The 13,886-nt window shown below is 44.0% G+C and overlaps 1 protein-coding gene across 1 annotated transcript in view; it reads right to left on the reverse strand.

Annotated features, from left to right (window-relative positions):
- Window positions 1-13,886, reverse strand: part of Ubr4 (ubiquitin protein ligase E3 component n-recognin 4) — a 111,442-nt gene that overhangs the window by 96,004 nt on the left and 1,552 nt on the right. The window contains exons 2-9 of the mRNA XM_050152447.1: window positions 7,843-7,940; window positions 6,309-6,412; window positions 5,439-5,568; window positions 5,193-5,332; window positions 4,308-4,410; window positions 4,031-4,172; window positions 3,766-3,890; window positions 352-476 (exon numbers count right to left, since the gene is read on the reverse strand). Of these exons, the coding sequence (XP_050008404.1) occupies window positions 352-476; window positions 3,766-3,890; window positions 4,031-4,172; window positions 4,308-4,410; window positions 5,193-5,332; window positions 5,439-5,568; window positions 6,309-6,412; window positions 7,843-7,940 (967 nt within the window). The remainder of the gene's footprint in view (window positions 1-351; window positions 477-3,765; window positions 3,891-4,030; window positions 4,173-4,307; window positions 4,411-5,192; window positions 5,333-5,438; window positions 5,569-6,308; window positions 6,413-7,842; window positions 7,941-13,886) is intronic.

Genomic DNA, 13,886 nt, shown 5'->3' on the forward strand with positions numbered 1-13,886 from the left:
CCATCCCAACTAATTCCTTTTATGTACTTACAGCAAAACCTTGTTTGCTACGTCCTACCTGAAAATATATCAGCACCCAATAAACCCAAAACAGTTCACTGAGTAAATGTCAATCCTTCCCAAGGCTTATGGCTGCCACAAACTTACTGTGTTTACAACAAGACCAACACAACACAGAAAGGGGAGCATTTATGGATGCAAATATGCAGAATACCTTGGCTGAATCCATCTTAGAAACACTGTCCAGGGAAGGAGTGTGGAGACCCTAAGCCTTTTCCTCCATCAAGAAAAGAAGCCACACTCCCACATGTTAACAGTCAAGGTTTCCATGTCACCAGACACTTGACTTACACATTTCTGGACAATAGTGGCAGCATCACTTTCATAGTCGTCTTCTTTGGAGCTTGTGGACCCTGTCCGCACTTGCTGGGCACTACCCACATGAAGAATGGCCATGCAGGTGGCTACACTCACACCTGGAAAAGAACAGGCACAGATTACAATCTTGGAGAACGGCCTCAAATCCAAGATACAAAGATGGAACATGCTAGCCACAAACAATTCCATTATTCGATTCCTCAAAGAACTCCAAAGGTCGAGTGTAAATGCAGTCCTGCCACATAATCCAGCCGCCATGCTCCTAGCTACTCACCCAAATGAGAAAACCCCACACCACACAGGAATCTGCACATGAACATTTAATAACGCTCTCTATTTGTAACCACCAACAAATGGAATCAAGCAAGATATCCTTCAAGATGAACAGACAAAGCCAGGCATGGTTGTACACACTTATAACCACAACATGCAGGAGTCTGAGGCTCAAGTCATGCCTGGGTTACAGAGTGAATTCAAGGCCAGCATAGGCAACTTGGCTGCCATGTCTCAAAAAATAAAAAGAAGGTTGCATGTATAAACTCAAAAGTATAACACTTAAGCCTAGCATGAGTGAGGTCATAGATTTAATCCCCAACGTATCTCTCTCTCTCAACCTACCTTCTTCCCTCCCTCCTTCCCTCTCTCTAAATTGGATGCACTACACAGAAAGGCCATGGAAGAACCTTCACGGCCGCTGCTAAGTAAAAGAAGCCAGTGTGAAAAGGCTCCAACCTATACGACACTGATGACACAACATTCTGAAAGGCTAACACTACAGGGACAGTAAGAAGTCCAATGGTTAGTGAAGGGTGGGGAGGAATACAAGATAAAAGGAGCAGCAGAGGGGATATCTGGGGCAGTGACTATTCTGCTTGCTGTGATAACAGTAAAACATGATATTATACATTTATGAAAATCCAGAATCACACCACACAAAAAGAGGCCTACGGAGAGTAGGAGATAGCTCGGTTGGGCCAACCCTGGCTATGCAAGAATGAGGACCTGAATAAAGATCCCCAACACCCATAGAAACCTGGCACACAGTGCATGTCTGTAACCCCAAAACTAGGGAAGATGGAGACAGAAAGATCCTGGGAGTTCACTGGCCTTGTTTATGCAAACAAGGAGTTCTGGGTTTACTGGGAGATGCTATCTCAAAAAATATACAAAAAGATAGAGGAAGACACACTTGATTATTATAACCTCAAGCCCCTAAAGACACAGGCTCAGATGAGCACACCTGTGTGCACACATAGGAACATACTCATACAACCCCCAAACACACACACATAGAACTATGGATTAGTTCACATGTGTGGCCATATTTTATTTGTGATCTAACAAATAAGGCTTGCTTGGAAATCAGCCACTAGTTAGCGATAAAGGCAAGGCAGTGGTGGTGCACACCTTTAATCCCAGCACTCGGGAGGCAAAGGCAGATGGATCTTTGTGAGTTCAAGGCTTAACTGGGCTACGCAAGATTGATCTAGTCTAAAAGAGAAACAGAGCCAGGCAATGCTGGCTCATACATTTAATCCCAGTACTTGGGAGGTGGAGAGAGGAAGGGATATGGCTGGGCGGAGAGAGGAATATAAGGTGGGAAGAGACAGGAGCTCACTGCAGTTAGTCTGAGCATTCAGTCTGAGGACTTGTACAGACAGGATACCCCATTCAGTCTGAGGATTTTGTAAAGGTAAGAACTAGGGGCTGGCTGCTCTGCTTCTCTGATCTTTCAGCTCTAGGCCCCTAATATCTGACTCTGGGTTTTTATTATTAAGACCGATTAGAATTCGTGCTACACACCTATGTCAATAGTGGCTTACTGGTGACAACAAATGGATGGATTATCAGTAGGGTACCATGAGTCTCAAAGGAAGCATGTGAAAACTGTGTAGTGCCTGCTCATTCCAAACACCTTTAAAAGAAAATCTAAGGCCAGGTGTGCCAGTGCACGTTATTTCCAGCACTCGGGAGACACACATACACATAAATAATAAATGAATAAATCTAAATTTTTGAGGGGACAAAAAAAAAAAAAAGATAGGGGACTGGAGAAATGGTTTAATGGTTAAAAGCACTGGCTGTTCCTCCAGAGAACTCAGGTTCAATACCCAGCACCCAAGTGTTGCTCATAATTGCCTGTAACTCCAGTTCTAGGAGATCCATGCACCAGATATGAACATGGTGCAGAGAGGAAACCCTGCCTGGGAAAACCAATAAATAAGTAAATAAATAAGTAAGCAGAGAGCAAAAAAGGAAGACACCTGACACTGACTGGCCTCTACAATGTGCTCACCAACAGCAAGTGCACAGGAATGAACACACACTCACACCACCAGCTGTCAGGCTCCACTTCTGAAGGAACCTGATTAACAGTAGGAAAGGGGCTGTATGAAAACACAAAGAACACTCTTCATCTACACAGGCGCCAGCTTTCCCAAGAAGCTATCCTCAAATCAATCTCACAGCAAGACTCAACCTCTCCTTGATCTGTACCCTTGCATTCTGCTTTATGTTATTCCACTTAGCCCTCTGTTCTCCATTGTTCCTTGTGAGCTGAGTTCCAGCCCTTGAACCCATTTTAAAAAGCCAGGCATAAGTGGGGCATGCTTGTAATCTCAGCAATGAGGAGGTCAACAGGTGGCTCCCAGAGATTTGATGACCAGCCTATTTGGTGAGCTCTCAGTCAGTAAGAGACCCTGTCTCAGATCTCCTGAGTAAATTGGGAGCATGGGAACCTTGAGGGAGGATTAAAGAGGGGAAGAGAGGGGAGGGGAGAGAAGGGAGGGAAACAGAGAAAAATGTAGAGCTCAATAAATATCAATTTAAAAAAATGTTTAAAGCTTGAGGGTGGTGGCGCACACCTTTAATCCCAGCACTCAGGAGCAGAGGCAGGCGGACTGAGTTCAAGGCCAGCCTGGTCTACAAGAGATGGTTCCAGGACAGGAACCAAAAACTACAGAGAAACCCTGTCTCGAAAAAATTCAAAAAAAAAAAAAAAAAAGTTTAAAAAAAAGAGACCCTGTCTCAAAAAAGAAGGTGGAAATAAATAAATTAATTAAAAAAATAAAAAATAAAAAGAAGGTGGACAGCCACTAAAGAACAACACCCAAAGTTGATCTCTGGTCTCCACATGCACTCACACATATGTGCACAGACACACACACCTGTACATGCACACGTTCACACACATTCACACACGTTCACACACACACACATTGAGGCCAGCAGTTAAACAGCAGGGTCACTGCAATGCCCGTAACGGTTTCCCTTGGCCTTACATGTGATATTAGATAGTCTCAGAATGGAGTTCTCAGGGTTTTTATGACTTCTTCAAATCAAATCCATGTTTGACTAAAGAAAATTATAGCAGACATAACTTCTTACCCGCGTACAGACAGCTGAGGCTGAGAACTGTCACATCTTGCAGACGTGAAGGATTGAGGGGTTCCAACACAGGTAGAGAAAGGGTATCCAAGGCCATGGTTACATCAATCACTAGTGAGTGAAAACTGGAACACAACAGAGGAGGATCAGCAACAGTCCTAGGACCTTGCTTCTATAGTCTAATAAAGAAAACCAGCAAGGGTAAAGACGAGCCAGCTCTATCCCTTAGGATTAGAATGAAGTACAAGGTCAAGGAGCAACTTACCCATTGCGAACAGCAGTGGCATCAGCTACTGTTGCAGGCATGATGAAGAAGGAATTGGCTACCACTGCATCCTGGAACCGATTGATGTAGCGCAGGAAATACGGCAGGTTCAGGCACACTCGGAGCAGCTTCTCTGAGCCACCTGGATTAACAAAAAGACACACTGTCCAATATGGGCTTCTGTCTGAAGCCTGGTTCTTCTCCACATGGAAGAAGCACAGGCAAGATGTTTGCGTAAGCATATAGATCAGCTTTCTAACAGTAGACGGGCTCCTACCAAGCTCTTGAAGGCTAGCCACATTCTGAGCTATGAACACGTTCTTGGTCTTGACAGCAGAGGCTTGATCTGTGGATGGCTGCTCATCATTTTCTCCTTCCACCTGAAGAGAAACACAAGCCCTAGCATGACCACTTGCCTGCTGCCAGGGACCCTGCTGGGTACAACAAGGCTGCTCCTTGGAAATGCTTGGACATTCAGCTACAAGTGAGAAACTGCTGACCCAGGAGAAAATACAAGCGAAGTTGAGACATAAACAGCTCATGAACTGTATGTTTTCACCAGAGTGGAGCCTTGTGAGGAAATCTGCACATGTTTCTGTGGCATTCACACTGAGGAAAGCACAAGAGAATGACCCGCAAACGGTCCAAACCACACAAAGGAAGAGGAGAGGCAAATCATTTGGTATGATTTGTTTTGTATATTCTTCCACCAAAGCCCGTCACTTAACGGTGGGAATATAGTCTAAGAAATGCCTCATTGCATGATTCTGTCATTGGACAAGTACCTGAGTAAACTTACACAAACCAAGATGTCTACAAGGTCACCAGACAATAAAGTTTTATGGTTCTATCATCACCTGTATGCTCCCTTCCTGATCAAAATGGTATACTGTATCTTGTTTTGTTTTCAAGATAGGGTTTCTTTGTGCAGCCCTGGATGACCTGGAACTTGCTCTGTAGACCAGACTGACCTCAAACTCAGAGAACCCCCTACCTCTGCCTCCCAAGTGCTGGGGTTAAAGGGGTATGCCACCACCCACTGGCCTTTTTTAGGGGGGGAGGGGGAATGGGGCTGTATCTTTTAAGTAAAATATAATCTTTTCTCAGTTCTATCATCTTAACATATTCCATGAAAATGAGGATATTTGGGTAAAGAACTCACCAGAGCCTGTGGACTAATGGGAGGAGATGGTACGGTTCTAGGGTTAAAAACTGAGGTGAGCTGGTTCAAAAAATTCATCTGTACCTCCTTCTGCCTTAGCTCAGGGCTTACTGGAGACGCCAGCTCTTTCTGATCTTCCACTACAAAATTCAGAAACGAAAAGCGGGGGAAAGATGAGGAGAATGCCAACAGAAGGCAACAGTGGCCACAGAGGGGGTCATGTAAGTAGGGGTGTCAGGCACAAACCATCTGAAAGCGTCTTCACTGTTTGTGGAAGCTTGGCGGACTTCATCATTGCTGTGAAGGTGATAATTTCTGTTCTGTCTAGTCGGCTACAGCCAGTGCACAGGCCTTTGATCAGCAGAATCAAGTGTTTCTGAAAACAAAACATAGCCACATGTCTTTTAGACGATTCTGTACTTTGGGGAGTCTAACTAGTGCAGGGTCTGAGTTAGGTGCACACAAATAATTGCCGTGTGAAGGGCTGGGAATGTACCACAGTCCTGGGGGCCCCCAGAAGGGGGAGGAGAGAAAAAAACATAACTTCAGTGAAAAATACACAGGCAGAGATCTCAAACTGAGGTCATTGAGAGCTAATCAGTTTGCAAATGTCTTATTCTCACAGATTGTATAACTGTTTTCTGTTTTCAACTACAGCTGTGGCTAACTTTTGTAAAAACAGAAGGCCTTAAAACAAACTTAGATTCCTTATGAGTCTCAATTATCTACAACAGGCTAGCTTGATGCCTCCATTCCTGCATGGCAACAATCAGCCATAGCCAGAGTGTGGTAAGACCTGGTCCCTTTTCTTCCAAGCCTGCCAACTTGTCAAACAGCACACCCTTTTCACTGCTACCTGCTTACACATACAGAAACTTTCCATCCTTGGGAGACTCTAGCCTGTCTACAGCTAGCAGGATATAGCATATTCATTTCCACTCCTGTGTTTGCAGCATAGACTGCTGGCAAGCTGTAAGAGACACAGTATGGCCCACAAACAACTATCTGATCAACCTCAGAAAAGGTTTACCCACCTTAGTCTGACACCATTCATCCAGTTCCCATACTTACAGCTGGTTTTAAAATAAGGGCCACAAATGGACCCTCTCCTCTCACCTGGGACACAGCACATGCCTCGTCCGGGTTCTCCAGACGAAGGAGAGAAAACTCAATGAGGACTTTACAGGCCGCTGCCACCGACTGAAGCTGGTTCCGGGGAACTGAGAAAGCAAAAACAGTCACTTAATTGGCAACAGGTCAGCCTCACATGCAACACAGCAGCAGAACAAGCACTGAGCTCACAGGTTCTGCATTCTTAGCAGCAATCTCCCCGGATGACAAAAGCTAACTAGTATTTAGTAGATATTAAGATGACTTTAACAAGAAACACACCACACTTCCTGCACTTCAAATGTGTCAGCTCATCTAATACTTAGGCCGCTTTGTAAGGGAAATACCATCCCAGCATATTTTTAGGCTTATTTATTTTGTTTTGGAGTGTTTTGCCTGTACATATGTATATGCATCATGTACATGCCTAACGCCCGTGGAGGACAGAAAATGGTGTCAAACCCACCCTGGAACTGAAGTTAGGTATGATTGTGAGCTACCACATGGATGCTGGTAACTAAACCTGGACCTCTGCAAGGGCAGTAATTGCAAATAAGGAACAAAGGTCAAATCTCTTCCCATACCAAAGAACACAAGAGATTCATGTTCACACAAAATCCAGGGAGCAGAAGCCTCCTAGGGGCACTAACCCAGTCATGCCTACCAGCATCGCCCTCAATAAATCAGTTCGCTAGCAGGTACATGTATATATGAGTTTAACAATGCTGTGACTCCAGGCCAGTTCAAGGCCAGCTTGGGCTGCCTGGTGAGCTCTAAGCCAGCCTGGGCCATAAGTCTCATCAATGAATACAGAAAGGAATGGGGGAGGGGCTAACAGGTCCCATCTGAAGGATTACTGATAAATGATGAAGGAGAGTCATTTTTTTCTTTAGGGGGGTGGCCTCCGGCAGGCTCCAGTGAATGGATCCACACCTGTGTGCATCCAGGCAGCACTAATATTATATATAAGAAGAGGCTGGAGAGACAGCTTAGCAGTGAACAATTGTGGTGCTCTTGCAGAGGACCCAAGTTTGATTCCCAACACTCCTAACAGGCAGCTCACAAACACCTGTAACTCCAATTGCAGAGGTTCCAACACCCTCTTCTGACCTTCAAGAACAATTGCACTCGTGCACATCCCCACAGAAGGACATGCACTCATACACATAATTAAAAATAAAAATAAACCTAAAAAAATAAAATAAACAGGGAAAGCAAGCACAGAATAACATAAAATGGAAATGACAGAAAACTTTTTTTTTTAAAGTTCTTTTGATTAAGAAGAAAAATGGGCCTGGCTTCATGGCTATGAGGCAGGTGACAAAGCCAGCACTTTTCCAGATCCTGTGGCAGGCCCAGGAAAGGTCTCTGCACTCCTTCCTGGGGTAGGAAAGTGGGAATATCAACAGCTGCTCCCATTCACAGCTGAACAGCCTGGGAGTTGCTCAAACAAAACTTCATTAGCTAAGCGTTCAAGGAGAGACTACCCCCCACCCCCACCCCACAAGCCCTCACCGGGTAACAGGGCAGGCATACTCACTGAGGCTACAGACCGTGGTGATGTAGTGTGTGGACAGTGCAACAAAGGATGAGTAGAATGGCTCATACTGCTTCTCGTGGTGCAGGATTTCTGACTCACTGCAAGGAAGACAATGTCACCAACAATCCATACCCATCACGTGCCCCACATCCCTCTAAGAATTGCCTTATTCTGTCCTTTCAGCAACCTACTTGGTAGGAAGTAAAGGAAATGGCTACTTATTCCTATATTCAATGTGTGGGCTGGGGATGGTGCTGGGACACAAGGCCTCAGCACCATAAAAACAAACAACAAAAAAGCTTAGAGAATATCCAGTTTAAGAAATCAGACTTAGTAAGAAGAGGCTAATGAAGAAAAAATATTTTCTTTTTCTTTTTTTCTTTTTTTGAAACATGGTTTCTCTGTACATCCCTGGCTGCCCTGGAACTCACTCTGTAGACCAGAATGACCTCACAGAGAGCCACCTGCCTCTGCCTCCCCAAGTGCTGGGATTAAATGCATGTGTCACTATCACCTGGCAAGAAACAATTTATCAATTCAAAAATTGTTTAAGGGGGGGGGGAGTTGGAGCAGGGCGTGACAGAGCCCATCTTTAATCCCAGCATCAGGAAACAGAGGCAAGCAGATTTCTGTGAGCAGAGGCCAGTCTGATCTATATAGCAAGCTCTAGACCAGTCACGTCTACATAGTGAAACCCTGTCTCAGAAATAGAGTTAAAAGGAAGCTGGAGATGTGACTCAGTAGAAGAACGTATGGGGCCATGTGTTCAATCCCCAACACTCCCCACAAGCACACACAAAACAGAAGTAAGGAGACACAAGTGAAAATATAACAGAAGGCTGAGGCTATGGCAATAGCAAAACCCTGACCCCTAGCATTAGAACATACACACACAGCCCAAATTACATTACCAATTTATTCTATATTACCCATTAGAAAACACCTTAATTGTTGACGATCAAAAGAGGTCAGGCTAGGGCACTCACAATATTAGCAACAGAAGCAGATGAAAGTAATCCATTCTGAAGACCAACTACAACACAGAGCGCAGGGACTTGGAAGAAAAAAATCAACAGCTCACAGCAAGAAGTCCCCTAAAGCCAACACCCAGTGCCTGAGCAACAGCCTCCTCCAAGTCCCCTTCAAGGAGGCTAACACTAGGTGGCAACAGAATAGCTTGTCCCTTTTCAAACCTCATCACTGCGTTTAGCTCAGGAATTGTCCTCTTCTGCGAATATATGGAGCCCAACGCACTCTAAAGGCTAGATACATTTAAGTCACTTTATCAAATGAGAAGCTAAGGCACAAACCATGAACTAAGGCAGGCAAAGAAAAGAACAAAATGTATCTTATTAGATGCAAAGAGCAGAGAGATGGTTAAATCTGTTTCCTCAGTGAATTAATCCCTAGCAAAAAGTATCCACCCAGCAAGAGAAATGTAAACAGAGTTGATCCATTCACCAGCAGGCTTATCTTCCTGCCAAATGAATACAAGAGCTGAAATGCCAGGTCTGTGTTTGGAAAGTGCCAACGTCAGTGACGGATCACTTCAAAACACTCTCTGTAGTCTGGCACTGCGAGTGCTTTGCTGTCTGAGGATTAAAATCAGCGTGTAGCAAAGATTAGACCCTTATAAGAAGAGTAGTCCTGGAGCACCTAGGGTGAGCCCGGACCTTCCTGATCATAGAGTCACACTCCTCTGTTTATCATGGTATGTAAAGACAAGGGAAACAGAAAGCTAGCTCCAAGTAGCTAGCTCCCTCTCTGAGGCTCCACACTACACCCTTCCATTCACCAACACACTTGAATTCTCTTGTCTACCTTCCGGCTGCTTCTTCTTTTTTCTTTTTTCAGTTTTTTGAGACAAGGTTTCTCTGTAGCTTTGGTGCCTGTCCTGAACTAGCTCTTATAGACCAGGCTGGCAGAGATCCGCCTGCCTCTGCCTCCCATTGTGCTGGGATTAAAGGCGTGCATGCGCCACCACCGCCCGGCCCTTCTGGCTTCTAGAGTGTTCCTACTCTCAATTCCATGTAGTCTGCTGACTCACTGTCCTTTGCTGTTAGTTTGAAAAGTTCAGATCTGTTTACCTCCACTCTTTTCAGCTAACAAGTTTACCAAGTCTTAGAGAAAAACTACCCACTCCAAGGATGAAATTATTCTGCACGTTCATTCCCATTCTGGTAATAAAATGAAGTTATTAACAGATAAACACACATGCACCCACTGGAATAAGTAAACTTATTTAGTTGCCTGGCTCAGTCAGAGGTGTGGAGTTAGAGCTGGTGAGTGGTTGCTGTTCCTGTCCCCTCTTTGGTTTTTTGAGACATTATCTAATAATGCAGTGGTTCTCAACCTTCCTAATGCTGCAACCCTTTGATACAGTTCCTCACACTGTGTGACCTCCAACCATAAAGTTTTTTTTTGTTGCTACCTTATTACTGTAATTTTTCTACTGTTATGAATCATAATTTACATATCTATGTCTTCTGACGGTCGTAGGCAACCCCTCTGAAAGGGTCCTTTAATAACCCAAAGGGTCGCAACCCATGGGCTGAGGACCACTGGTCTAAATTACCCCTGGCTGGCATGGAACTCAATAAATATCTGAGAATGAATGACACCGAATGTCTGCTCCTTCTGCCTCCACTTCCCAGGTGCTGGAATTACAGGCATGTGCCAAGTATATGTTGCCAGGCAGAAAACAAGTCTGATTTGGGTACTGCTGGGGATTTGAACCCAGGGCTACGTGGATGTTCTTAAGTGAGCTACATACATTCCTAGCTGTGTGTCTGTCTGTCTGTCTGTCTGTCTGTCTGTCTGTCTTACCCCAGGGCCATACAGATGCCACTATGATATATCAGAAATTCAACCCCCTCTCTTACAAATATACAGCAACCTTACTCCAAAAATGCAACAAATATGTATCTTAGGGAGGAAGATAGGTATTGGTAAAGAAAAAGATGGCACTATATTCAGCTCCACTTACAATTTGTTTATGGTAGACTAGCAAGACAGCTCAGTGGTTAAGGGCACTTGCTACAAAAAGCCTGGCAACCTGAGTCTGATCCCAGGAATCCACATACAAGTTGTCCTCTGACTTCCAAATGTGTGCCAGAGCACAAGTGCCACATACATACATGCACACACAATAATTTTTTAAATAAAAATAATATGCTTAGGGTAGCTAGGGATAAGGTCGGGAATAAGACCTTTTAAAAGGCTAGAAAGAAAAATAGGTATAATTCTATCTCTTGCTTTTGGAGAAATGTCACCAAATAACAATTTATTGTCACCCATTCGCCCAGAAAACCTATAAACACAGAGATCCCAGCAGATGCTAAAACCAAAGAGGAACAAAGGGCAGAAGGGTCAGTGGGAGAGAGAGCAAGGAAACCGAGCACAGACATCACAAGGAAAGTGGTGAGCCTTGAAGGCATGTCAGCTTTCTTGAAGCACCCACCACTAACAAACTTTGCAATGTGTCCACTGCACCTATATTGTTAGACAAAGACGATGAGGGTTTTCTGTCCTAGTCAGTGGAAAGAGAAGAACAGAAGGCAGCCAAGACAGAGAATATATCTGATGTTATTAAAAAAAAAAAAAAAAAGGAAGGAAGGAAGAAGAAAGAACTAGCTAGCATCTGGAAATATCTAGCTTATTTTAGAAAGAGTGGGGGATCTGAGGAGGGACATAACAAAAGACTAGGGTTCCCTCCACTTTCCCCTTAGATAACACACTGTAAGTCTCTTTCATAGACTGTGGAAGTGCAACAATTCCCTACCCCTTAGCAACTTCAACTTCTGCACACAAAATCCATCGAGTTATTTCTTTCACATTACTTCAGGATGCGCACACAAACACACACATACACAAGTGCATTCACTAGTGTACACACAGGCAGATAGCTACACATACAGCTATTCATTTAACCCAAGAACTGTGAGTTTTCTGACCAATTTTTCTTCTGTGCTTGACTGACGCGTGGTGACTGTGCCAATGAGACACCAGGACTACCCTCCAAGCACACTCTTTTGGTGATGGGTTCTCCCTCCTGTGGCTCAACTGTCAACTATGTCACACTAGCACATAAAGACAAAAGACACCAGTCAGTGCAGCACTGTCTCTCTCCAAGACTTCCAGGAAGGATCTGCACTACCTGATAGAGTGTTCTAACAGCCTCCCTGCCCCAGGTAGCAGCTCTGTTCTAAATTCCAAGAAATACCTGGAAGACAAATTTGTTTTTCAAGATGCTTATAATGAAAGAAGCCAGAGACACTGGAGGGGAGGGGTGGTTGTTTTTTTTAATCTATGTATACTCAATATCAGCTATGCTCCCAACCATGTCTGATAGAGTTCTGAAAGAAATGCTCTTGGCCACAGAACACAGAGGGCTGCACTCAACACTTAAGAGATTTTCAGTCTGTACTAAAAGACCTGCAGGCTATGGACAACAGAAGCCACCTGCACTCAACTAAATAAACTAAGATATCACTTTCTTTCAAAGATCTAAGGACACTTTTGAGGGTACCCAGTATAGTTCGTCCATGCTAATCTACTGCCCTTTGTTTCACAGCATCATCTTAACATCAAGCAATTTGATCACACAGTTAAGATCAGACCCTAAGAGTTTTCAATGTATTCTGTCCTCAAAAGGTCAATTCCAATTATAAAGCTTAACTTGAGACAAGAGATAAAATGGAGACATTGAGAGGAATCTCTCAGGGCCAATATCAGCCCTAGCAGCTCCACAAGAGGCAATCAAAGAGGGAACGGCTGCCAGACAGGGAATAAGGACTGCAGTGACGAAGCCAGAACATCAAAAAAGGATGCAGAGGCCAGCACACTGCCACAGAAAAACAGGGGGTTCCTGGAGGCAAGGGGGAAAGGAGACCAGCTGTAAACATGGGAGAAACAAGGCAACAGTCGTCCCACAAGCACAACAGCAAACTTGGCCCCTAAACCTACGACAGCCAGAAACAATGCCCACCCCAGCAGAAACCTGGGCTGAACTATACTCAGTGGCCTAAAGCCCTAGGCAACAAATGGTTCCACATTCCTGAGTCCCTTACTGCATTTTTCTGGAAAGAAAACATTTGAGAAATTGGTTAACAGGGTATAATTAGTGTGCTCTAAGACAGAGGTCAGCAAACTCGGGCCCAGGTAGTTGACCAGGTGAGTGGATTTATTATCTTTTAATGTCTGGATGTGATGTGTACATTTAAGGCCTGTAAGAAGTTAAACACATCACGTTTGGTCAAAATTGGATAATATCACACATGGCTGCCTTCGTCTAAGATGGCAGAAGTGAACTGTCCACACAGCCCACAGACCTGCAGTTACTACCTGAGCCTTCAGCAAAGGCCACTGATTGTGCTCTACCCTCAACACAACACTGTTTTATAGCATAAGGAACTTATGAGGTTTAACTCTTTTTGTACGATCTAATTTCTCCCAAGAAGACAGAACAGGACTTCAAACTTCACTAAGCTATAAAAACCAGAACATGGAGTTCAAAACTCCTGACTTCCAATAAAACTCAGTATTACTAAATACACACCACTTTTCCTAACACCATAAAGAGGTTTTTTCATGTCTACAAACACAGTTCTTGGTTCTCTCAGATGATGAAGAATGTAGAAGGGTAACTAGCACTTAGCAAAGTTCAAATCTAGTTCCGTGTTTGGATTCAGCAAGTTGCAAGGGGCTGCTCTAAGTTTAAAAGGCAAGGACCACGCATATGGGATATACATGAATGCCAACAAATGGCATTACAAACTCAGTTCACACCCATAAATACAAAAGAAAATCCTCTAACAGGAAGCGAACATTGTTGATTGTAAGTGGTGAGTATGATTCAGGAAAATAGTGGTGATTTAAACACTTAAGACAGTAAAATAGGAGTCTGCATGGTTGGCTGGAGATGGGGAAGAATGTCTAGCATCCATATCTGGAAACCTGAGTTCAATCCCTGGAAACCAAGATGGAAGAAGAGAATCAACTCCTAAAACTTGTCCTGTGGTCTCCATTAGCACACACACATAAAA

The sequence above is a fragment of the Alexandromys fortis genome, unplaced genomic scaffold, assembly GCF_014885135.2.
Source record: "Alexandromys fortis isolate MF-2015 unplaced genomic scaffold, M_Fortis_MF-2015_v1.1 scaffold_26, whole genome shotgun sequence".
Taxonomy (NCBI): Eukaryota; Metazoa; Chordata; class Mammalia; order Rodentia; family Cricetidae; genus Alexandromys; species Alexandromys fortis.